Source organism: Crinia signifera, chromosome 4 (genome assembly GCF_055691185.1).
Source record: "Crinia signifera chromosome 4, ASM5569118v1, whole genome shotgun sequence".
Taxonomy (NCBI): Eukaryota; Metazoa; Chordata; class Amphibia; order Anura; family Myobatrachidae; genus Crinia; species Crinia signifera.
In genome coordinates this window covers 185,875,427-185,899,159 of record NC_139220.1, presented here as the reverse complement: position 1 = coordinate 185,899,159, position 23,733 = coordinate 185,875,427, and the positions used below count along the sequence as shown (strand labels likewise).

General features: G+C 40.0%; 1 protein-coding gene across 1 annotated transcript in view; it reads right to left on the bottom strand.

Moving 5' to 3' along the window:
* Positions 1-23,207, bottom strand: part of MAPK8IP2 (mitogen-activated protein kinase 8 interacting protein 2) — a 69,126-nt gene extending 45,919 nt beyond the window's left edge. The window contains exons 1-2 of the mRNA XM_083183194.1: positions 22,538-23,207; positions 3,769-3,874 (exon numbers count right to left, since the gene is read on the bottom strand). Of these exons, the coding sequence (XP_083039320.1) occupies positions 3,769-3,874; positions 22,538-22,602 (171 nt within the window). The 5' untranslated portion in view covers positions 22,603-23,207. The remainder of the gene's footprint in view (positions 1-3,768; positions 3,875-22,537) is intronic.
* Positions 23,208-23,733: the final 526 nt, after the last annotated feature.

Here is a 23,733-nt window from a genome sequence, read left to right as displayed (position 1 = left end):
CAATCAGTGACTGTCCAAATACTTTTTTGCCCCCATATATGTATATATATATATATATATATATATATATATATATATATATATATATATATATATATATATATATATATATATATATAGTGTTATTAGGTTATGAAATAAATAAGTGACTGAATGAATTACATTTAGTGTGTGAGGTTTTAGCTTTTCCTGAATATATAAACCTCAGTATAAACAACCCCCCCCCCCCCCCCCCCCAGATAATAACATAGGGCCTTATTCTGATCTGAGCTCAGTACAAATTTGTTCGGAAAATGGGCAAAACCATGTGCACTGCAGGTGGAGCAGATGAAACCTGTGCAAAGAGAATTAAATTTGGGTGGAGTGTGCTGAAACTGAAATCTAAATTGCAGTGTAAAAATAATGCAGCCAGTATTTACCCTGCACAGAAACAAAATAACTCACACAAATCTAACTCTCTCTATACATGTTACATCTGCCCCACCTGCAGTGCACATGGTTTTGCCCATTTTAAGAACAAATTTGGGTACTTATGTATTATCTGGGCTCCCATGTTAAATGCACCCCCTTTTTTCATACCCCTACTATCCAACTACGCTTGGAGTTGATTTTATATAATGTGGCGAGCGCAGCGAGCCACCGTGCCCGAAGCGTGGCGAGCGCAGCGAGCCCCGCGAGGGGACGCGGTCTCATAAGAAAAACGTGAGCCCAGATATTACATAAGTACCCAAATTTGTACTGAGCTCAGATCAGAATAAGGCCCTTAGTTATGTGAAAAGTGTGAGTTTACAAACTGTGTATGTGTACTTCTCACCAATTGTTTCCCATAAATGGAATTTAAGGAACATTAAAGGAGTTAAAAGTCCATAGTAGGAAAATGGATTGCTCTGGTAAACCCAGAAAACATGAGAGACCTACATTCCTGTGAATTAAAGCTTGACAGAAATGGCATTTCATTAAACATGTATCTAATGTCAGCAGTGATTAATTGTGAAAATCAGATTAAAATTATGGCTGAGAATTTTCTATTATAATATTCCAAGTCCTTTAATCACTGCTAGTAGTAAGCTGATTATGATAATCTACTCATGCAAAAAATTGATTCTAGTTTCTTAAAGAAAGGACTTTGAAGCTAATTAATTTAAAACATACTTTCTGCGCTGTTATCAACTGTCACTAAAGAAGTTAATAGCGTCTTCAAATCTGTTATATAACTAGGTGACCTTGAGAAACTGTAACTTTATATCCCCAACAAGCACAATGATTTGTAGGCAAAACTTACAGAACAAGTAGGAGTATACTATTAGGATGGGCACTATTCTCTCCTCGTCTCCTCCCTTTGTTACATACAGTAGTTATACATCTGTACACCATTATAACTGCGGAAACACCTTTGGCCTTATGCTAACTTGCTCATAACACAGACTTCATTCTGACCACCTTTAGCAATCGGAACTCAGTGCGAACAGCCATGTGTTTTGAGTCAGACTCAAATACAGATGGAGCCACCGTCATTCAGAGGGGGTCTGGCGGTCGGATCGCCAACCGTCGGAAGGGGATGCTCGCGCATCCCCTTCCGACGGAGCTCCTTGGCGGTCCCCGTCGATCGCCGCCGCCTCCCCGCACCCCCCCGCACCCTGCCCGTCTCCCTGAAGCAGAGATGGGCAGGGTTCGCCTCCCCCGCCGCCCGGAAACTGGGATGCACATACGTGTGCGTCCCAGTCAGATGGAGCGCCTCTCCGCCGGCTATCGTCAGCAGGGGCATTCTGGTGAGCCCCGGCGCTGGCTTAGAGGCACTCCATCTGTATGCCTATCTCCTGTAGGAGATCCTGCTGAAATTCTATATATCTCTACATACTTACAGATCAGAATAACCTGCAACCATGTGTACATGCTTCTTCTGCCAATGTCCCATTGGTACACAGTAACATATATTCAGCCCAATGCAAGATGCAATAATCTGGAAGTTGCTGGATGTAGCGTATGAAGGCCATGACATATAGGGTGAGATTTAATAGGATGAAAGATTCAGAAAGTCAGGGGTTTGGTAAGAAATCTCCAGGTTTTTTTAAGGCGGCAATCATTTACACTGCAAAATCAAACTGGTCTTGCAGTGTAAATGATTGCCGCTTTAAAAAAACTAGTGATTTCTTAACAAATTTCTCACATTCTGAATCTCTCATCCTATTAAATCTCACCCAGAGTGTGCTTCAAAATGGCAATATCTTTCTGCATTCAGAGTTGTGTGCAACTTAGAATCAGGCTCCTTATATACAACTAGCCCTTTGTATTAAAAGGCTAATGCTGCTCCTCACCTCTATGAAGGGAATTTCAAGTGTTGTGTGCACCGGTGGCCACTCCATAAAGTGTTGCTCCATTTCACCAGGCAAAGCTGCCGGTTGTGACATTACTGTTATGTGATTCCATCACTGGCTGGTAACTAGTACATAACAACTTGTCTGTGGGTTTATATGGCTATAATCAATGTTAGCGATTTACACTTTGCTATAAATTTGTTTGTAGCAATTCATTTCAGATGTCTTTGGAGTTAGTGTCAGAATGTAAACATATAAATCCAGCTCACCATCTGATAATTATTTCTCACTATTTGCAACAAATGCACCTACTGTATAATCCTCAGTGTGCAGGTCTGTTCTGTGTGCACTATACTGATGCAGAAGGAGAAGGTTTTCTTTATGGACCAAAGGAAAGAAACAGCTACAGTATCAGTATGGCAGTGATGCAATATGAAAACATAATGGGCAGAGTGGAGGGTTCTGTTTGTAAAATCAATAATTGGCACGTAAAAAACTGAGTATGAAAAACTGACATTGCAGGGTTAATTTACCAAAGTTTCTAAAAATGAAAAGAGGTGATGTTGCCAATAGCAACCAATTACATTATTGCTTTTATTTTCTAGAATGCATAAGAAGCTTTACTACACTCTTTTGTGGTTTTCTCCTCCATTTCTTTATATAAAGTTAGAGTAGTGTGCTTAGTAAAGTACTGAAAATTTGCCAATTCAACCACAAAGCCTGTCTTTTTTTTACTTTTCAGAGTGCCGCCTGTTTGGCTTTGTATCTATCTATCTATATCTATATTTATTTATTTATTAAGGCATGTCCAAGGCACTCATCGTCTGCTGATCCGCTCTGCCAGTCCCTCCATCGGTTTCCTGTATTTTACTGTATTCAATATAAAACACTTCTACTTGCATATAAAGCTATTAACCATACTGCACCAGCATATATCTCTTTACTTATTACAAAATATCTCCCATCTCAACCACTATGCTCTGCTCAAGATCTGCGTCTCTCTTCTGCACGGATCACTAGCTCCCATTCACTATTACAGGACTTTCATCGGGCTGCTCCCATCCTATGGAATGCACTTCCATGCACAATAAGACTCTCCGCTAGCCTCCAAACTTTCAAGCGTTCCCCGAAAACTCACCTCTTCAGGCAAGCCTATCATATTTAAGTTCTACACGCATAACCCTCTGAGGCACTTATGTATTATATAGCTTCCCTTCTGGACTTGTAACTTGGTGGGACTGCTATGCTATTACTGGTGCCTGCCTTGTGTTTCCCTCCTATGTACCTATAGACTGTAAGTTTGCAGCAGGGCCCTCCTACCTCCAAGTCTTTCTGTTGTTACCCAGTTTGTTTTATCACTGTCTACTATTGTAAAGCGCAATAGAATCTGCTGCGCTATATAAGAAACTGTAAATAAATAAATAAAATGTTAGTACAGTAATAAGACTGTTACCTTATCACAGTGGTCTGAGTCATAGTTCAGTCCAATCCCACAGTCATCTGTGATTTCTGATAAATCTTCATCATCAAATTCTTCCAAACTGATGTCTTGCGATGGCCTAATGTACAAAAAGAGCATTAACAACATGAGGGATCAGAATGTTGTGAGCAAGCAGGAGATAGCTGGCAACGTGGTCAGATGGGCAAGCAGAATTTGTAGTGGTAAATGCCAAGCCCTGTTTAGAAAGAGGTATCTCTCAGTGCTACATTTACAGCACTTATCATATTTTCTCTAAAGGGTTTCTTTGACCCATGGCACAACTCCCACAAGACTCTAGAGGAGATACAGTTTCATTGGACCCCCGCCTCCAGGCGTTTATGATCGGCTTCCCACTACTTGTGCTTACTCCCATACCAATCATAACCAGCTTTCTCATGGAGTGTGAAGAGCATAGAAAAAACAAAGGTAGACTAAAATAGAGTAAACAAATATTGTTTAATGCAGTAAATACAGTATACCAATGGGCAAGTTAAGAAACAGCAACACACATACTGTAAGCCCTGTATTTGTGTGGTAATGATTTTCAGTCATATTTCAATAATAGACAAACTGTCATGCGGCAATACACATAAAAAGGTTTACATACACAAATTGGCTCAAACCTTTAAAGTACTAGCCAGACCACAGTCCCCATTATATTATTTGGGGACTGCAGAATGGCCCAGTTATGCTCTTTTTATGCTTTTAGCATCCTCTATTTAACACTAAAGGCCCATACACCCTGGGCGACTTTGAGCTGAAAGCTGCTCAGTTTATACGTTTGAGTTGCTTTCAGCTCGAAAGCCGCCCAGTGTGTACAGGGCAGCGATGAGCGCTGATGGGTACTCTCCCATCATTGCTGGCCCAGCCACTCTACTGCTATTACCAGCAGATGAGCAATGGAGTGGAAGGTTTTCCATAGCGTCCTGCTATGGAAAGTTGTCCACCCCAGGGAAAATTGCTAAAATGGGCGAAAAACTCTCAATGTGTATGCACTGAGCGTTTTTCAGCCCATCAATTTTCCCCATTATCGTTATCCATACACTCTGGGCAAAAACGCCCAGTGTGTATGGACCTTTACACTGATTCAGAGGTGGACAAAATGTAGATGTTTGCACAGTTCAGTGATTATTAGGCGCACAGCTATGGCCATTCCTAGATGGAATAACTGAGCAGTCCATAGATTGTTGCAAAGTACCATTGGTGAAGTGTTTACAGCTGCCAGAGTAGTTGCCTGGTCCAGAGACACTGAAAGTGGGCTTCTCAGCGCTTGCAGTCTGTGGCACATTAGTAAACAAGAAAATGGATGAGACCAGCAATCCACTAGATTGTTAGCTCCTCTTCCCTCCTGTTGTCAAAGCCCTCTTCTTATATCTCACTTATCACAAGTATCTCACTCTCCCCTACAAAGTGACCATCCTTGTCCGGATACTCTCAAGATGGCTATGGCTCATCTCTATTTATGGCCACCAGCCCATAGTACTTCACTGATTAGTCCCTCACTACTCATATATAAGCTGTAGTGTGTATTAAACTGTGGTGCTCTATACCCATACTCTATTTTTGTTATTTATTTACTGTATTGTTAAGTTTGGTCTCACTGTTCTATTGTATGTCCTGTGTGCGGCGCTGCAAAACATTTGGCGTTTTATAAATAAACTGTAATAGTAATAATATTATTGCAACTGCGAGTTTGTGAAATAAATAAAAAAATACAGCTGCACATGCATTAGCAGTCAGCTGTGGATAAGGCCTCGTCCCATTCTTTACAATGCAATTAGGTTTGCTCATAACTGCTGACTACTGTGTATATAATAAGAGTGGGCTCCTCTGTACGAGCCTCATATACACTTTATTGCGATCTTGCAGTAACCTATATTAAACATGTAGCCTAGGGGTGGCCAGCCTGTAGCTCGAGTCACATGTGGATCTTTTCTTAAAGAGATGTGGCTCCCGCACCCGCGGCACTGCTGACTGTGCGCTACTCCGCTGTGTGCTGCCTTCCGCAACCACAGCACTGCCGCTTGCCTCCCCCGACTGTGCGCTACTTTGCTTTGTGCTTGATGCAGAAAGAGCATCCTGTACCCAGCATCAGGAAACTGGAACAGAGACTGCAAAGGAGTGAAAGGCTGGGCGTGGCGGCTGGACAGCAGAGCAGGTGCGGCGGCCAGACAGCAGAGAGGGTGAGACGGCTGGATGTCAGAGCAGGTCTGCGGCTGCATAGCAGAGCAGATGGGTCTGTCTACTTACCTTTGTAAGTTATTTTTTTTAACATGAAATAAGTAAAATCAAAACATTGATCTGTTCTTAGAAACATATGTAAAAGAATGACTGAGTAGCTTCACATAATAGCCAGAATTATAAAAAAAAAATACTGAAAACAAGGATTGTCAAAAGTGACAGCAAAGTGAAGAGGTAATAACGTTTTTTTAAATCGGGAAGATGAAATTGTGTATTTTCAATGTGCTTGCCTCAACCCCACCCTAACTAAAAACTGAGGTTTGACACAAGGTCATGCTCCTACAAATGTCATTCCAAAGACATGAACACAAAGAGCCAGCGAGGGGGGTTTTACAGCGGGGATGGCTTTTCCTCGCCGAAAACTCCCTTAAACGGCAAGGTTTGCCATAAATGCAGCGAGTCTGCCTCAGGGAACAGGTGAGGTGGAAACAGCAAGTGAAGGGAGTTGAATACTGAGGGTGAGCTATCGGTGCTTCTCGCCTTCAACAGCTCCCCATCAGGGGGCACTGAATACCCCTAAAAAAATGGGGCATTGATTTGTGCTAGCTAGGACACGCCCATTTTCTGCATGGTATCGGCACTTTGTGTTACTATAACATATTTTGTTGGCTCACTGTCTCTGATTGGTTGGCCTCTCCTGATGTAGCCATAACTTATAAATCAATGTGGTTTTAGTATTTCAGTTTCCCAGCTTATTTTCCGCTCACTGTAATAGTAAAGCGCTGTCCATGTAAAATGTTATAGGCATATATCTATTACAAGTGTATTAACAGCAAAACATGAAGCTGCCAAGTGTGTGTTATAAAATATCTACAGTATTAAGGTCTACAGTCAATAGGTCAAAAACAAATGGTTGACATGCATTTGGTTGACAGGTACAGAAGGTCAACACTATTATTTTTATTTTTGGGGGGTGTCAAATCTGGTATGTCTGATAACATGTAACCACTACCAATAGAAATGTACACCCTGGCAGGCTTGGCTCTGCTACCGCTGGTTACTATTCCAAACTGTAGTCCAGTTATTTAATAAATTAAACAAAGGAAAACATTTTTTTTAAATTGTGTCGTCCATTCGGATGTCAACCATTAGTACCGGCTCACCGAATGCATGTCGACCTATTGACTGTCTACCTACACACTGTAGCTCTATTATCTAGATACCAGCTATAACATTGCACTGTTCTTGCACTGTCTGTCATAAATGACAGCAGCATATCATAGCAAGAACTGTGTGGCCCCATAGCAACATAATGAAGGGGCCCTTGTCTGAATGCTTTTAAAGAGGCACCTCCCTGCAGCAGTTGTTAAAGTTATGCCCCATAAAGGGTATGGGCCATTGGGTTGACTCAATTTAGATCGACATGCACTGGGTCGATAACTAAAGGCTGACATCTGAAATAGGTTGACGAGGGTAAGGTCCACAGGGTTGGAAGGTCAACACAAGCATTAGGTCAACAATGGAACGGTCGAGTCAAAAGTTTGACATGACTTTTTCATGTTTTTACCCCGAATGTCGACACACTCCCCGTGGGCACTGTCTAAGTGTAGCCTTGCACTCGCCATGCTTCCGGCACGGTGCTGCATTGTGCTCTGCACACTATTTTATTCTCCCGCTACGCCGTAGTAGATGGTAGGGTATGAAATACCGCCTGTCTGCACAGGTTGTCTCAAAAAAAGGTGAAAAACTCATGTTGACCTTCCATATTCGACCCTTTGCTTTTGTCAACCTTGCAACCCTGTCGACCTTACCCATATCGACCTAATAAGTGTATACCCCCATAATAGTGCTCTAGTTCACATAATTTCACATTGTAGGGCTGCCAGTACATTATGTAACACAGTACTCCCAATTCACATTATATAGTATCTCCACTTCATATTATGCCACATTACAGTATTGCCCCAGTACATATTATGTCACACCACACTGCATATTGTGCACATTACAGTGCCCTTGTTCAAATTATGTAACATTATAATGCCCTCCAGTTTATTTTAAATCAATTTACATTGTAGACCCAAGGCAATAATTTGTAGCACCCATTGGTGAAAAATGTATATAGCACATGTAACTGTGACGGAGGAAGATGGGCACATCTCAGCTCAGGGCCCCATAGCAGCTGTACTCCATGCACTTATGCCAGCTGGGCCCTTGGATATTAGTATTCTGTATCACTGCTTTATATCCGTCATCTATGCAGCTGTTTTTTAACATCATAAAAAAAGTGATCCCTCAGACCTGCACCAATTGTAGCATAGTGTAGTCAAAACAGTTTTTGGTATACTTACTTTACTTAAGATTACACCTAAATATTCTGTATATGACTTGCAATATTTTCTAATAATTCTTTTATTGCCAATTATTGCAGCAATGAAGCTCCTAATACCCCTTTCACATCGCACTTTTAAAACGGTATATTGACGTTTTTTTCCATTTTAAAACGTTTAAGGCTGCAATGTGAAAGTGCCAGAGTTGATTTACCGGTTAAAGTTAACCGGTATTTCAACACGGTTAAAAAGCCGTTTTTTTGGCAGTTTGAACAGCTATATTTCAATGGCTTGAAACGTGTCCCTTGGGGGTTAAACCGGTTGAATGTTTGAATGGTATTAAATGATTTTTAAAACGGTTTTCACCTGCAATGTGAAAGGTCTCAAGGCTCAGACCCGTTTTAAAGTCCCATTTAAGAATACCGTGTCATTACCCATTTCTGCAATGTGAAAGCAGTATTAGACATATGTTGTTTCTATAATTATTATGGATTACCTGTAAAGGTCAAATCAACTAAGCAGTTAAATTTTGCAGAATACTGTACATGTCTCATATACATTTGTAAATAAGAAGATCACTGTGGTATTCCATAGCTCTCCTCTTTTGTGCAGATTGGGGCACAATGTAAAGACCATGTTACAACAAGGTTGGTGGCAGTCCTAGAAATTCTAAAGTTCCAAGTAGCCCCGTATGTCCCTCAGAAGACTGTCAATGGCTGTGCACACCAGGAGATGCACACAGAGCAGCAGTGAACATGGGCATACCTCGCAATTCTCTAATCCTGGCTCATACACATCTGTATCTGTACAACTGGAAGCTAGGGATATTCACATAGAAAATGTACGTCATTATTATTTAAAGCAATACTGTATAATATTATAGCAAAAAAAATCAATTAAAAAGAAATCAACAACAAATATAAAAGAAAAAAGGAGAAGGAATTAGAAGTGTCAAAATTACCCTGGTGGACTAGACACCTTGCCCACCGAGGGTACATTAAGATGTGTTACTATTCTCTGCTTTGATGAGACACATGAAATTAGAAATGTGACTGATTTTGTAGAGAGGTACAAAAGATTGAAGAGAAAAATAAGTGCAAATATCATGTCAAGGTTTAACTTACTATCCCTTTCATTAAATAAAGCATTTCATTGTTCTACTGCTTGATTAAGCTTTATTGATGGCAAAATTAATCATGTTTGAGAGTGGGGACTGTCTTTATTATATCAACAATTTTATTAGTTTGAGAGTCAATCTTACTTTTGTCAAACAGTACTTTGTAGACTGTCGCGAACACTAAAAAAGTCTAGATGTCAACAGAACACGAGATTCTGTCAAACATGCTCTCTGTACTAGACAGATACAAGGTAACAAGACCTCTCACATGTGTAATGTTCTATGTTTCATTACAATTTCCCACCAGACGAGAGCAGGAAGACTACTGCTTCCCCTCACGGCCATTTGACTGCTCCTCATATCAGTAATACTGTCCCAACATCAGTTGTAAGATGGCAGGACTGGTGGAAACATTGTCAAACACCTAGGTGTGTGATTAAGTTTCTATGTCTAAAGGGCACATCAGCAGATAGAATTCATTACCAACTTAATGAGGTGTACATTTACAATGTCATGTTCCAGAAACATGTTTTGGTTTGGTGGACTTCCTGTGGTGAATGAGTTGGATGCCCAGATTGACACTCATCCTGAATGTCTATCCTGACATTATCAACGGCAGTGCACCAAACCTGTTATCACCATACACCTTGACAAGATGGCAATAGGTTTCAGCTGCTGATGTGCCCTTTAGACACAAAAATCTGATCACACTACTCACCTCAATGTTTGACACGGTTTCAACCAGACCTGCCATCTTACAACAGATTTTGGGACAGTATGACTGCTATGAAGCAAAGTTTAATGGCGGTGATGGGGAGAAGTGGCAGGAAGGTAGAATGAAATGGTGAGTGATCTTGTTACCTTACCTATTGAACCACCATTGTATCCTGATCACAAGAATGAAATAACTTTTTTTCACTGGTCTGCAAAGCTAGGGGCATACGTAGGTCTATACATTGAACAGGATGCTCTAATTTTGCATAACTAGTCCATTTGGCAAGTTAAAATGTCAGTGTGTATGCAAATGATTCTATATTGCACTATAAATATATGTATTTTGGTGAAATCTAGGCGCTCCTGCATAAATCAAGTAACAACATTATGAATTTTGAAAATGAGGACTAGACCAGACATTCGTCAAATGATCGAACCTTTACTCTCTGAGTCACAGTGCGAGAGAAGCAGTCTCTGTAAAAAACAGCACTGGCACCCGTACATCTGTAATTTCTAATAAACTGAGATTACACAAAGTAGACAGAACACTAAGATCACAGAATGACAGACAAATTTTGTAAGATTACAAGAATACAACGATTGCCATTGTAGACACTGATAGAAAATATAATATTGTAATATTAAGCTCAATGTTGTCTGTTGTGCGTAAAATGAAACCAAGAGAGTTCAGTAATTATTTTACAGGAGCATCATTATTTGTCTTTCTCAATCAGCATTAAGCTTCTCATGTGGAGGGTTCATAATAAACTTCCAAGAGATTCAGCACTTCGCTGTAAACACAAACTACTAGGACACGTAAAGGACTTGGGATTGAGACTTGGTGAATTCAGTTAGCCACAAAAAATTAATGGGTCCAAAAAACTGCCTTGAGCTTTTTCTGACTTTTTAAGTATGGGCTAATCAATTCAATTAATTTTCCTCTTGTTAAGACATTTGTCTTTGTACATTAACACACAGAATCCATGATAAGTTCACGGACCCATGCGTTAACACTGCCAGCAATGCAAAAACAGGCTAGATATTGGAGATTTTTTAAGGAGCCTGCTGAGTTCCCAGTATCTCTACTGTGCTGCATGAAATATACTGCAGAATGCAAGAAATCAGTACCTGTATAACATTTTGCATTTACTCTGTGCTGTGTATTTATGTTTTGTAATGGACACTTTGCAGTCTTGAAGTAAGGATAAAGGGATGCATGTTACTACTGGGCTTTTTGCATTGTGATCCATTTGAAGAAACCATTCGTCATACGTTGCTCTTTACCATATAACTCTGATTAGCACCAAAGCTCCCTTCTGTTATTGAGTAAATTCATTGACTGAGCCAGACAATGGATGGAGCCTGACTCAGCACTGCATGTACAAGTACCAGAATAGCCACTGGAAGATATGGTGCAATGCAAAGTTAAGCCAATTTCAGTAGAAACTACATTCTACTCTGAAAAGTTAAATTATACCACAGGCCCATTTTAGAGTGAAAATTATATTTTGTCTTAAGAATTTTCCTACCAACACAAAGCCATCTGTTTTTTTTTCTAATCTTCTAATGAAACCGTGTTTATTTGCAATTGACGGCCCATTGTCCCCTCTATACTGTAGTTCAAAGTATAACAGTTTTAAATAACAATCTGCATAGAAGATGAATATATTTCTATATTAAATACCGCCGATAGACCTGTCCTAGACCTAGGTGTTGCCACTCTACTTGTTGGAATATATGGCACTGGATCACAGTGCGCCCACATTCTCACAGCTTAACTCATCAGGTGTGAGAAGGGAGTACAAACGCCAAAGCGCCACACCAGACAATAAAACAGAGATGGAGGATCAACAGCCAGCAGCATTGCACTGCATGTACCAGCTGCATCTCTTCCACGTCAGTAGCTGGTGCTCCATGTGGTGCATTGAAAAAATAAAATGAACTTTATTATGTCACCCCCCCCAATCATTGGTGACTAGGTTTGCACAGTGGTAATGCTGACCATTTAGACATATTAAAGTAAATATTGTTTTCTCTTTAACTGTCATTACCCAACACAAACCCGTCCAAGTTCTTCGTAAGGTAGTGCCCAGCTGTACCTCATAGACTAGATATGGTCTAATAAGGGAATTACAATTAACTTTTAACATTATAGCCCATGTTTGTGCTGTTTCTTAGCTTTCTGTCTACTAGTATTTTTTCAGTCTGTTTTTGTTTTTCTTGGTTATCCAAATGTGTATAAACCTACATTTATCAACATTCCATTTAATTTGCCATTTCACAGCCCAGTTTTCCAGTTTAGGTAAATCTTTCTGTAGCAAGTCATTATCCTGCTCTGTGCCAATAACTCAGCAGTTTAATTTCAAAGGCAAATATGGTCAATTCGTTTTCTAGGTCGTGAATTAAATATTAAAAAGACTGAGTCGAAAATTGACCCACATTATATAGCACTAATAATGGTAGCAAGTCAAAAGACAGGGGGTGGGGCATTTACTAAGATTGTATCTCAGTACTAAGGCTATGGTATCTCACTAAATTTCCCCCAGTATGATACATTCATAACAAGAGAGAAGGAGAGGCTTAACCCTTTATGGTGGTTATGTAATAAAAGCTTACAAAACCGGAACGTACTTGATGATTCTGCAGCTGAATTGTGACAAACTGCTCTAAGGCTCGTTTTGCCTTATATGAGGGATGTACAGTAAGTTTCAAGATGCACGAAAAGTATTATATGTACAAAGTTAACATTACATTTTGCTCAGTGTTTGCAAGAGCATCTTATGCAAAGTTGCATGTGGACCACTTGGAATGTCTCCACTGTGGCTTCCAGTGACTTAAAACAAATCCCAAACATCTTGTGCTTGATTTATAAAAACACCAAGAAATAAAAAGAGGACCAGATATGGACTGTATGGCAGATGACCAAGTTTCTAAAATGTTCATGGGCCAAAAAATCCAACACTTTCCTGGACTTGTGCAGACAGGTGCATTTTCCTGATGGAAAGGGCAACATTGGTGGTTGATGGTTGGTGTACCAGTCCAAGTGCTGCACAAGTGGTAAAGTAGCTACATGACAAGTCTTGACCACAAAAACAGACACCATATGCTTGGTCGCACTGTCCTTATGTTGGAAATCTGGGCAGTGTACCTCCAACTGGATACCACTGAGCTACTGATGATCTCCCATACATAATTTAATAATCTGGCCAACAAATAACAATAAATTGCCTGAAACTCTTCTGCTGAAACTTTGCCATCAACATTGTCACGGTGATGTTGTACATAGGTCGGTTGCAGCTTTTCTCCCCTTCCAAGGGCCGTCTCCTGCACTAAAATTCTGCAAACCACACAAATGCAGTTGTTTGGAACAAAGTAATCTGCATTTGTTAAAATCTCTTGACGTCGTAGAAGACCATGACTCTCCAGTGGTCTCTGTTGAACCCCATAACCAGTATGTAAAGGAAGTTAACATGTTAGGAAACTGCAGAGCTGCTTATATACTGTTCATGACCAGAAAGTCAGATTGTGTCTACCTATAAACTGCATCTGGAAACTTATTGCACACGCCTTATAAGTAATTGTTGCTTTCAATTTTGTAGCAAACACACAATTATATAATCAATTATATTTTCATCATTGAAAGACACAATTTGTTTTTGCTTAATTTATGCTTATTTTTTTATCCTCCTTTTTTCATTTCAATCGGAGTACATTTTTGTTACTTTAATTTTTGCCTATGCTATTTATTTTATTTTTTGAATCTATATTAATTATATATAGATTATTTACATTTTTGTTTATATCTTTTTTATATTTGTATAATTTCATCTTCTGTAGCTGCATATATCCTCCTCAGTATTGCCAGTCATCTGTCCTAGTATACACTTATTTTATATGTAAATTTTTACATAATGTTTTTTTTATTCCTAATGTTTTACTGGTGTTAACCCTTTGATTGCCAACATCTCTGCGAGAGATGTGCAAAACATGAGTGCCGACATCTCTGAGAGAGATCTGCTAAAAATGCCAGTGTCTGGCCAACACTTGTTCTATATAATTCCAAGTTTGACAAATTCACTTGGCACTCAAAGGGTTAATCATCATATATACTAAAAGGCTAATTGCTGGTGCTCACCTCTACAGGGGGAAGTCAAGTGTGAGTGCCGATGGCCAATAGATGGCACCCGAAAAAGCAATTTGTGTGTTGCTCCATTTAGGCATGCAGAGCTGCCAGTGCTGATATTATTGTTATGTTGTTCCATCATTTTGACTAGTACTGTATAAGCCAAGGATTTCTTTTTTAAGATTATACATCAATTTTATTTAATGCTATTACATTGTTGATTTTGATAATTACTACTTTTGCTTGTCTATAATTACTATGACCTCCAGTAACATTGACATTATATGAACTATAGTTTAACAAAACATAACCAACTACTACACTCATTGTATGATTTTTATGCATACTATTTATATTAATTAACTAGAAAATGACTAATTGATCAAATAAAACCCCCCAAAAAATACTTTAGGTTATGCTATCACATCATAGATAAAAGGTGGTTGCAGCTGTATCAATTATGCAATAAAGAAGAACAATACAATAAATTATTCAATGAACAAGAAGGAAAACAATCAACCTATTATTCATTTATTTAAACATCGACTTGTCTGCTTATAATTATCATTGCTTGAAAAAGGGGCACATTTTGAAACGAGTCGCAGCCTGTGATCACATCAGCTGCATGAAGATTGCAAGAACTGCCTTTTTTCCACATCAATTGAACGGATTTACGTCTTTATGGTAAACTAGCAGCATAGGAAGATTCCAGCACTGCATAGTTCTCAAAGCATTACATTAAACAGACGGTTCCACAGCATGTCCCTCAAGTAATATAATAAAGCATGGTACAGAGCATTTTATTTCAGCTTAAAGCTTTGCTGTCCTGATTTTCTTTTTAAATATTTGACTACATTCCTGGTATTTTTAGTGTTGATTATTAGTCCAATCTAGTTTTAACAATTGCAGTTCTGCAGCATATTTTGGTACTTATTTCCTAGCACGGCGCCCATCGCATAGATTGTATGACTTACTTAAGGCATACATACAATCAATACAATTGAAAGATTTTTTAATTGTATGGATCTCATCTTATGCATCTCATGGATCTTATGCATCCATAAGATGCATAAGATCCATGAGATCCATAAGATGCTATAGGATAAAAATCGTGAGCCCCCAATAACCATTGTTAACGCCACCAGCACTATCAACACCAATCCGAAGCATGGCGAGCGCAGTGAGCCCGCGAGGGGCGGCGGTACCGAGCGTGAAGCGTGGCGAGCGCAGCAAGCCCCGCGAGGGGATGCGGACTACTTCACATGTATTCCGCGTCCCCTCGCAGGGCTCGCTGCACTCGCCACGCTTCGGGCTCGGTGGCTCGCTGCGCTCGCCACACTATATAATATCAACTCTACGCCGACGTGGATAGTGGGGGTATGAAAAGGTCGGAGGACGCATACCGCCGCCCCTCGCGGGCTAGCTGCGCTCGCCACACGTCGGGTTGGCGTCAATAGTGGGGTAGCATTAACAATGGGGGGGCCATTTCACCCATGAGGGGGGGTTAGCAATTAAAATTGGGGTTTTGGGGGCTTTTTACATTGGAATAAATGTTAAATTGGGTCTCAGGGACCATTTCACATTGATTCCAATGTAAAAATCTTGTCGATTTCATCATCGCATGCATCTTATGCCGCACAAACACATAAGATGCATGCAATGCTTGAGATAATAGCCCCACACATACAATCTAGATCGTGGGCGCCGTGCTAGGAAATAAGTACCCATATTTTATTTCCCTCCAAAAAATTCTCATATACTGTAACTACACTTGGCCTGATTTATGTTTTTAAGTAAAGAAAAAATGCAAGCAACTGGACAAAACCATTTTGTCACATATATAACTTATGCAGAGAGATTTAGATATGGTCGGGTGTATTTAAATTTAAATATAAATTGAAGTGTAACAATAAAGCTGTTTAACATCCGTGGGCTACATGCAAAAGCAGACAGTATTTACCCAGCACAGAAATAAATATAAATGTATTTGCTCCACTTGCAAAATTTACTTACCAGCACGAATAAGGCCCTCTGTTTGCATTTTTATTTCCTAGGCCATTTGTTATGTATGTACAACAGTATTTCTTAAAAAGTATATGTAATACTGTAGGTCCAGAGTTTGCTGGAGGTGCAGGATGCCGGACGATCTCAGACTTTTAAAGCGGCAATCATTTACAATGCAAAACCGAACAAGTACTTACACTACTATATACCAATTATTATTAATTCTGTTATGAGATCTCTAACCTTTGGAATTTCGTGTGATACCTCTAATAGGAGCTATTCTTTCAAATACTGTACTGTGGCCATCATGTTCTCAACAGTGTCCTTATTTCATTTTGCTAAGGATAGCTTAATTAAGAAATAAGTTGCAGACTACGAGGGGGGGGGGGTTCATTGCCACAAAGGGGTTTGAGTTGCCATTGCTGTAACGTTTAAACGCAGGTATAACCCAGGTGATTTATGTCCCTTTTGCACAAATGTGCTGCCCTATCGGGTAGTGGACACTTTGAGCGAGATTCTGATGCCATAAAAGTAACATGCGGGTCATGCAATTTTGGCAAGGCAAAAAGTCACCAGCAATTCCCCCATCTGGGCTTTATTCTGAGTTGGGAGTGGAAAAAACAGGGGTTTAAATACATTTTGTTTTGGGCTTGCAGGGTAAATATTGGCTGATTTAACATCCCCTGCCACCCACTTCCCCACCACCCTCCAAACACAGACAGGTTTTATACTTTCTAAAGTAATTTAAGCCATAATCCTCTGACTTCTATACTGTATCACTTTTACAGGTAAGCAGAGTGACCTTATTTTATGTGAGTTTGTCTTATACATCTTCTAGTCTATAAACAGGATAATGTTACTTATATCACATCCCTTTGTAATGTTAATCACATTGCCTGTTGTGTCTCGAGTCGACAAAGCAAAACTAAGATGGGAGGTTCACCATACCAAGGCCAAGGAACGGTGTGTTAGATAAGACATTAAATTCATGATAATCATCTAATATTTATGTGTGTCAACAATTTCTTATGTTAAATGAAAGCTAATCAGTTCCTACAGGAACACTAAACCTAAAATATATGTTTTGACATAGAAAAGAGCCACTAGTAGCATTCACAAGTAAAGGTTGTCACCCCTTAACAGAACATGAGGGGGTCTTTATATACTAGTTTCTGATCCGGTAGGTGAAATAAAAAAAGGTATTGTTCTCAATTATTTCCTGCAACCGCACACACACAGTATTGTGTAAAAATGCTGCAAAGTACCGTAAGAATGCTTTAAAAAAGAAAAAAATAAGTTGTGCTAATAGTTTATTTTTAACATTTCACAAAATGCAAAGTGAATGAACTGAAGAGAATTCAAACCAATATTTGGTGTGACCACTGTGTCTTTACTCTACACTTGCACCCAGTTTCTGAATGAACTTGGCAGGGAAAATGTTCCAAACACATTGGAGAACTAACCACAGATCTTCTGTGGATGTACGCTTGCTTAAATCCTTTGGTCTTTTCATGTAAACCCAGACAAAATAGATGAGGTTAAGATCAGGGCTTTGTGGTGGACATGTCATCCATTTCAGGAATCCTTGTTCTTCTTTGTGCTAAAGATACTTCATAATGACATTGGCTGTATGTTTGGGGTCTTCTTGCTGCAGAATACAATTGTAGCCAATTTGACACCTTCCTGATGGTATTGCATGATGAATACATTCCTGCCTGTATTTCTCAGCATTGAGGACACTATTAATATTGACCAAATTCACATTTGCTTAAATGCAGCCCTTATTATTGTACTGCTTTCCAGTCCTTCGGTGAACAAACTGCTGCCTGTAACAGCCCAATAGTTCCAATTTTGACTCCTCAGTCCCAAGCACCTGCTGCCATTTGTCCACACCCCAATTCCTATGTGTTTTTGCATAGTTGAGTCATTTGGCCTTATTTCCACATCAAAGGTATGGCTTTTGGGCCATAATTCTTCCACGAAGACCACCACTTACCAGACTTCTTCAAACAGTACAGTGTACCTGGGTTGCCAGTTTTATAGAGTTGAACAGCACATTTTGAAAGTCCAGTCTGTGTTCAAATCATTGCCTGGGTGAGACCTTGCTAATGCAGTAGAACTACCTTGCAACTTGGTGCTGTGCTCAGTCTTGCCATGGTGTATGACCTGTGACATAAAACTGCCTAATGCAACCTCACCTTTGTAGCAGAGTTTTGAAGAATTGATACGGTTTTGAAGGCAAGTATTGATTTGATGTAGATTTCTCTTGTGTTCATTCACTTAGCATAAACTTCTATTTTTAAAGCATTCTTACATTGCAGCATTTCCCATACCTGCCTTAAAGCTGTGAACAGTAGTGTGTGTATGTGTATGTCTGTGTGTGCATATATATATATATATATATATATAATATATATATATACACCCTGTATATATAATAGTATATACAGTATAGTACATTATTACTGTACTATGCTATACATTATACTTCACAGATTCTAATTTTTCATGCACATGGCATTGATGATCTTTGTGGTTAGGCACTGACATTCCCACTCAGCCTGTCACAGTTAAGAAACATCTCTTACAGCAATGTAACGGTGCATACACACTGAGCGATTTTCACCCATCTAAGCTATTTCCCAGGGGTGGACTACTTTCCATAGCAGGACGTAATGGAAAGCCGTCTGTCCCATCGCTCATCTGCTGGTAATGCTTCGGGAGCGTGTACACACTGGGCGGCTTTTGAGACATATATTGGGAACACTTTGTGGTTATGTGTCTGTATATGAAATTGCCAATATACAGCAACATTTATTAGGTTTATCTCTTTTATAGTTTTTGGATGCTCCAGTAGGACAGTTTTTCAGATAAGAGATATCAGACCTAATTACATAATACTGCAGCTACAACACCATGAGACTCATTAAATCAACCACTGACCTCCTTTCATTCTCTTTATTATAAAGGAAATACAATATACAAATTAGTTATAATTTTCTCATGTTTGTTATTTATAGATTAGTTTTCCTAAGTGCAATATATCGGCAATATAAAATCAATCTAAGACACTGAGTAATGTGTCTCAGGGAACAGAGATGGAAATGGATCATTTTACTCTGTGAGCTTGTCTCTGAACTGAGCTTATTCACCAGAGAGCCTAAAAAGCTTATCAATAAAATATGGGAGCAGAGATTAGCATTCCAGTTGTTACTCATATAACAGGGAGTATAACCTTCTTAGACTCTCTCTCTTTCTATATCTCTATCTATCACAAAGAAACAGCAGGCGGCAATCCAGGACTCATCAAATAAATGCACCCAATGTTTAATTGGTCAACATTTCGGGGTCTGGTAGCCCCTTCATTCTACACAATATATTGTTTGTCCTGAAGAAGGAGCTGCCAGCCCCTGAAACAATGACCAGTAAAACACTGGATGTCTTTATATGATGAGTTCTGGAGTGCCATATGGAAAGAAACAATGGATGCTGCGCCTAAAATAAGATAAAAACTAATGCTGCATCCTTATTTCTTTCCATATACCTCTCCAGGTTTTGAATAAACCTGTTTTTTGCAGCAGCCATACAAAGTGAAACAGCCCATTCATTGCGCCCCTAAATCTCTGCTTCCTTATTCGGAGACAGAGACACATTTTTCTACAGTTCTGGAGTGCCACCTCCTATTTCTATGAGGAATACAATCCAGGTTTTTCTCAGATACAAAAACCTTGGTAGGACACGGTTCAAAGTTCTTACCCCCTTTTACACAGCACATTTAACCTGGGAATTTCAAGGGTCGACACCTTTCACAGAGGATCCTGGTTATCCCTGTAATATATCATGTGTCAGAAAAAAAAGAACATTTTTTTTTAGCACACATAGATGAGGTGCGCCTTGCTCAGAGCACCATGGTTGCCCACTGTGTGCATGCATGCGTTTTGCTCAGTGCACCATTGCTGTGCACTGCGTTTTATGCACCTTGCTCAGTGAACCATGCTTTCTTATCTGCAGCTCCCTAATTACTTCAGACCACAGCATGACGCCCGCTCAGCCAATCACATAGGCCCAGCCACTCAGTCAACCTGCCAGCACCCCACCAGGTCACCCAATCTGAGCCATTTTCTGTGACCTGAGGGAAAAAAACCTGGGTCACACCCTTCCAGACAGCTGGCGAACCGGGTTTTTTAAATAAAGACACGGGGAAACCCTGGTAAGTTCCAGGGTCGAAGCCCTGGCATTTTAGACCCACGTTCAACCTTTCAGACAGAGAAAAAACTTGGGCCTACCTGCCTGGAGCCGGAAAATTCACAGGTCTTTTTCTCTGTCTGATAGTGAACAGTTATACCAATAATAAGTACATCAAAGCAAATTATGTTTAATAATCTGTGTACCAAATACTGCCCAGGCAAAAATAAAAACAAATAGAGTACAACTTAAAAAAAAAAATTGAATTCTAAAAGCAATATTCTGATATTCAGTACATTGAATGAAATTGTTCCTATTGTAATGCAAATAACAATTATGTAAATACATTATGGTCACCCATTAAACTATCCACTGAAAAGCTAGCATTCCTAAAACCAAATCATCAATTAGGCTGGTAAATAAGGTCCCCCTTGTTATACACCACCACACCATGAGCTCAGTAATAGAGTGCACTGTATTATGTTTCATGTCTAATAAAAGTGAACTTGGGTCTATGGGCCTTATTCTGATCTGAGCTCAGTACAAATTTGTTCTTAAAATGGGCAAAACCATGTGCACTACAGGTGGGGCAGATGTAACATGTATAGAGAGAGTTAGGTTTGTGTGAGTTATTTTGTTTCTGTGCAGGGTAAATACTGGCTGCATTATTTTTACACTGCAATTTAGATTTCAGTTTCAACACACCCCACTCAAATTTAATTCTCTTTGCACAGGTTACATCTGCTCCACCTGCAGTGCACATGGTTTTGCCCATTTTAAGAACAAATTTGTACTGAGCTCAGATCAGAATAAGGCCCAATGTGTCTGTTCACTAGCGCACTCAGTCTACAGTAAGAACACCTGACACAAGGACAACGTGGTAACTGAGTTTTTTCATCTTAAATATATATATATAGCTTTTTTTATTTTTGTAGAGTGCGATATTTTCTATATTTATTTTTAATTAGTAGTGGACCAGTAGTAGCTACATTTATGATTACGCCACCTAATTTAGTCTGACCTCGTGTAGAGGAGTATCTAGTTATTGTGTGTTCCGAATGATGTCACTGCCTAGAGGAATTCCTTATGGAAAGGGAGAAACTGTTCTTTATTGGTATCCGTATACATACAGGACACTAGATTCTATACAGTGTGCTTTAATGCGTCTTCTGGATGATCTCAATATATGAAAGGAGTCATCAGTGCAGTTTCTTGTTGTTTCCTACTCATAACATGAAGAGTACCGTAGCTGTATTGTAAGCATTTTATATAGTACAGTACTGCAATGCCTCATATGTCCTGTGCTGTTATTAGCGGCCCTAGTCTTGCATAGTACACACAGGACAACTTTACTGCATCTATCAGGAGCTGTCATTTCACTGAGCCAAGAGGTTACACTACAGTAGGTCTGGTCTTTATTATACATGTGTATGGATATTGGATATGTAGCATATACTTTATTCAGGAAAGTGTTGCAGTAGATCTGGGCTTTAGGTGATACAGTATGTACCAAATATAATTCTGTAAAATGGCAGTGCTGCTGATTACATAGAACTAGCAGTTGCTGCAGGAGAAAGGACAAGTGAGCTGTACAGTAATGCTGCATTGTGCCAATTGCTGTATGGAAGCCACACTACAGTACACCCAACATAAGGTTTAACATACTGTGCGAGCATCTAGGGGAGGCATTATTGTATACTGTTCATGGATAATGGAGCACTGCAGATACAATGCACTGTATGAGGCATGACTGCTGCCTATTACAGGTTGATGCAATATGGTTGTTGTTGTTGTTGTTGTTGTTATTGCTGGTGACTGAGGATGGTCTCTGTGCATTATCTGATATTGAAACCTGTAGTGTAATCATGATAACATATTACCCCAAACACGTCTTTCAAGTCCACAGCACGTGATATGGCTATGGATATGCCCATGGCTGTGATATGTAGCTGCTATCGCGACAGACTATCCCACACCTGTGACATAATTTGGAGTTACTACCCATGTATCAGCCTAAATAAATGAAGGACACCTAATTTCGACCCAACCCAAGCTAAGATCGCGACATAGGAGGAACCTGGCTCTCACCTGCAGCCCGGGGGGGAGAGGGAGTGGAAGGTGGAGAGGGAAAACATCTCAGCTCGATCCGCCATCTTCAGCCAGAGAGGAGATGGACTGGAAGCGGATCATGCACAGACACACCCTGGGGACAGGGAGAAGAGGAGAGCTCCAGCCACGGGATGAGACAGCCTCTGATACAAAGGAAGAGAGCGCACGACAGGCAGGGTGCCAGTGCTGGGGACAGCGCCCAGTGACAGCTCAGCAGAAGAGTCAGCAGAGACAGACAGACATCTCTTACTACATGGAGAGTCTCCTCCTCTCTCGTCGCTTCGGGGCCCGTCTCTAGCCCGCCGCCCGGGTCTGTCGACTCGCGTACAGCGGATTCAGATGGCTTGCTGCAGCCTGATGCGGTCACATCCAGAAGAGACTGCACAAGCTCGTAACCAATACACAGACTGGGGGAAGGGGAGGGAGGAGGAGAGTGAGAGAGAGGGTGGCTGCTGCTTGGATATGGGTATAGGAAGTCCCATAAGGCAGGATGGAGAAAGGGCAGCAGCCAGGCAGGCAGAGAGAGGCGTAGTGTGAGCAGGAGCGGACGTGCGCTGTCCGCTCTGTGGTGCTGAATGTCAGATCCTCATCCCGGGCGCAATGACTACTAACAGCAGCACTGTGCGGATTCCCCGCAACACGCCATTTCCCAGCTGCAAATCTGCCCCGAATAAACATGAGCGGCTTTCAGTGAAGCACACGGACGTCACCATCATTAGGGAATCCAAATAAGAGTTAATCCCTCATTCTAGGATCTGTCCAGCACATGGATTTAACATTCTATAATGCAGGCCAGGAACATCTGTTGAGTGAAAACTCAACTCCTGTGTTTAATGCTATGAAACATTTTTTAACTAATGCACTAGCTAAACCACGTTTTGTAAAGTCTCCAATCGACCTGGGATTTTTAAAAGATAAAAGCAAATGCATACTGAATAATTATTTTCCTTAAGGTCATGACCTTATCATTATATATATATATATATATATATATATATATATATATATATATACACACATATATATATATATATATATATATATATATATATATATATATATATATATATATATATATATATATATATATATTAGGGTGTTTCTTGGCAATAGGTAATTTTCCAAAAGTTTAAATTTTGGTGCTCCCACCCCCTAATCCTGTTCCAATCAACAAA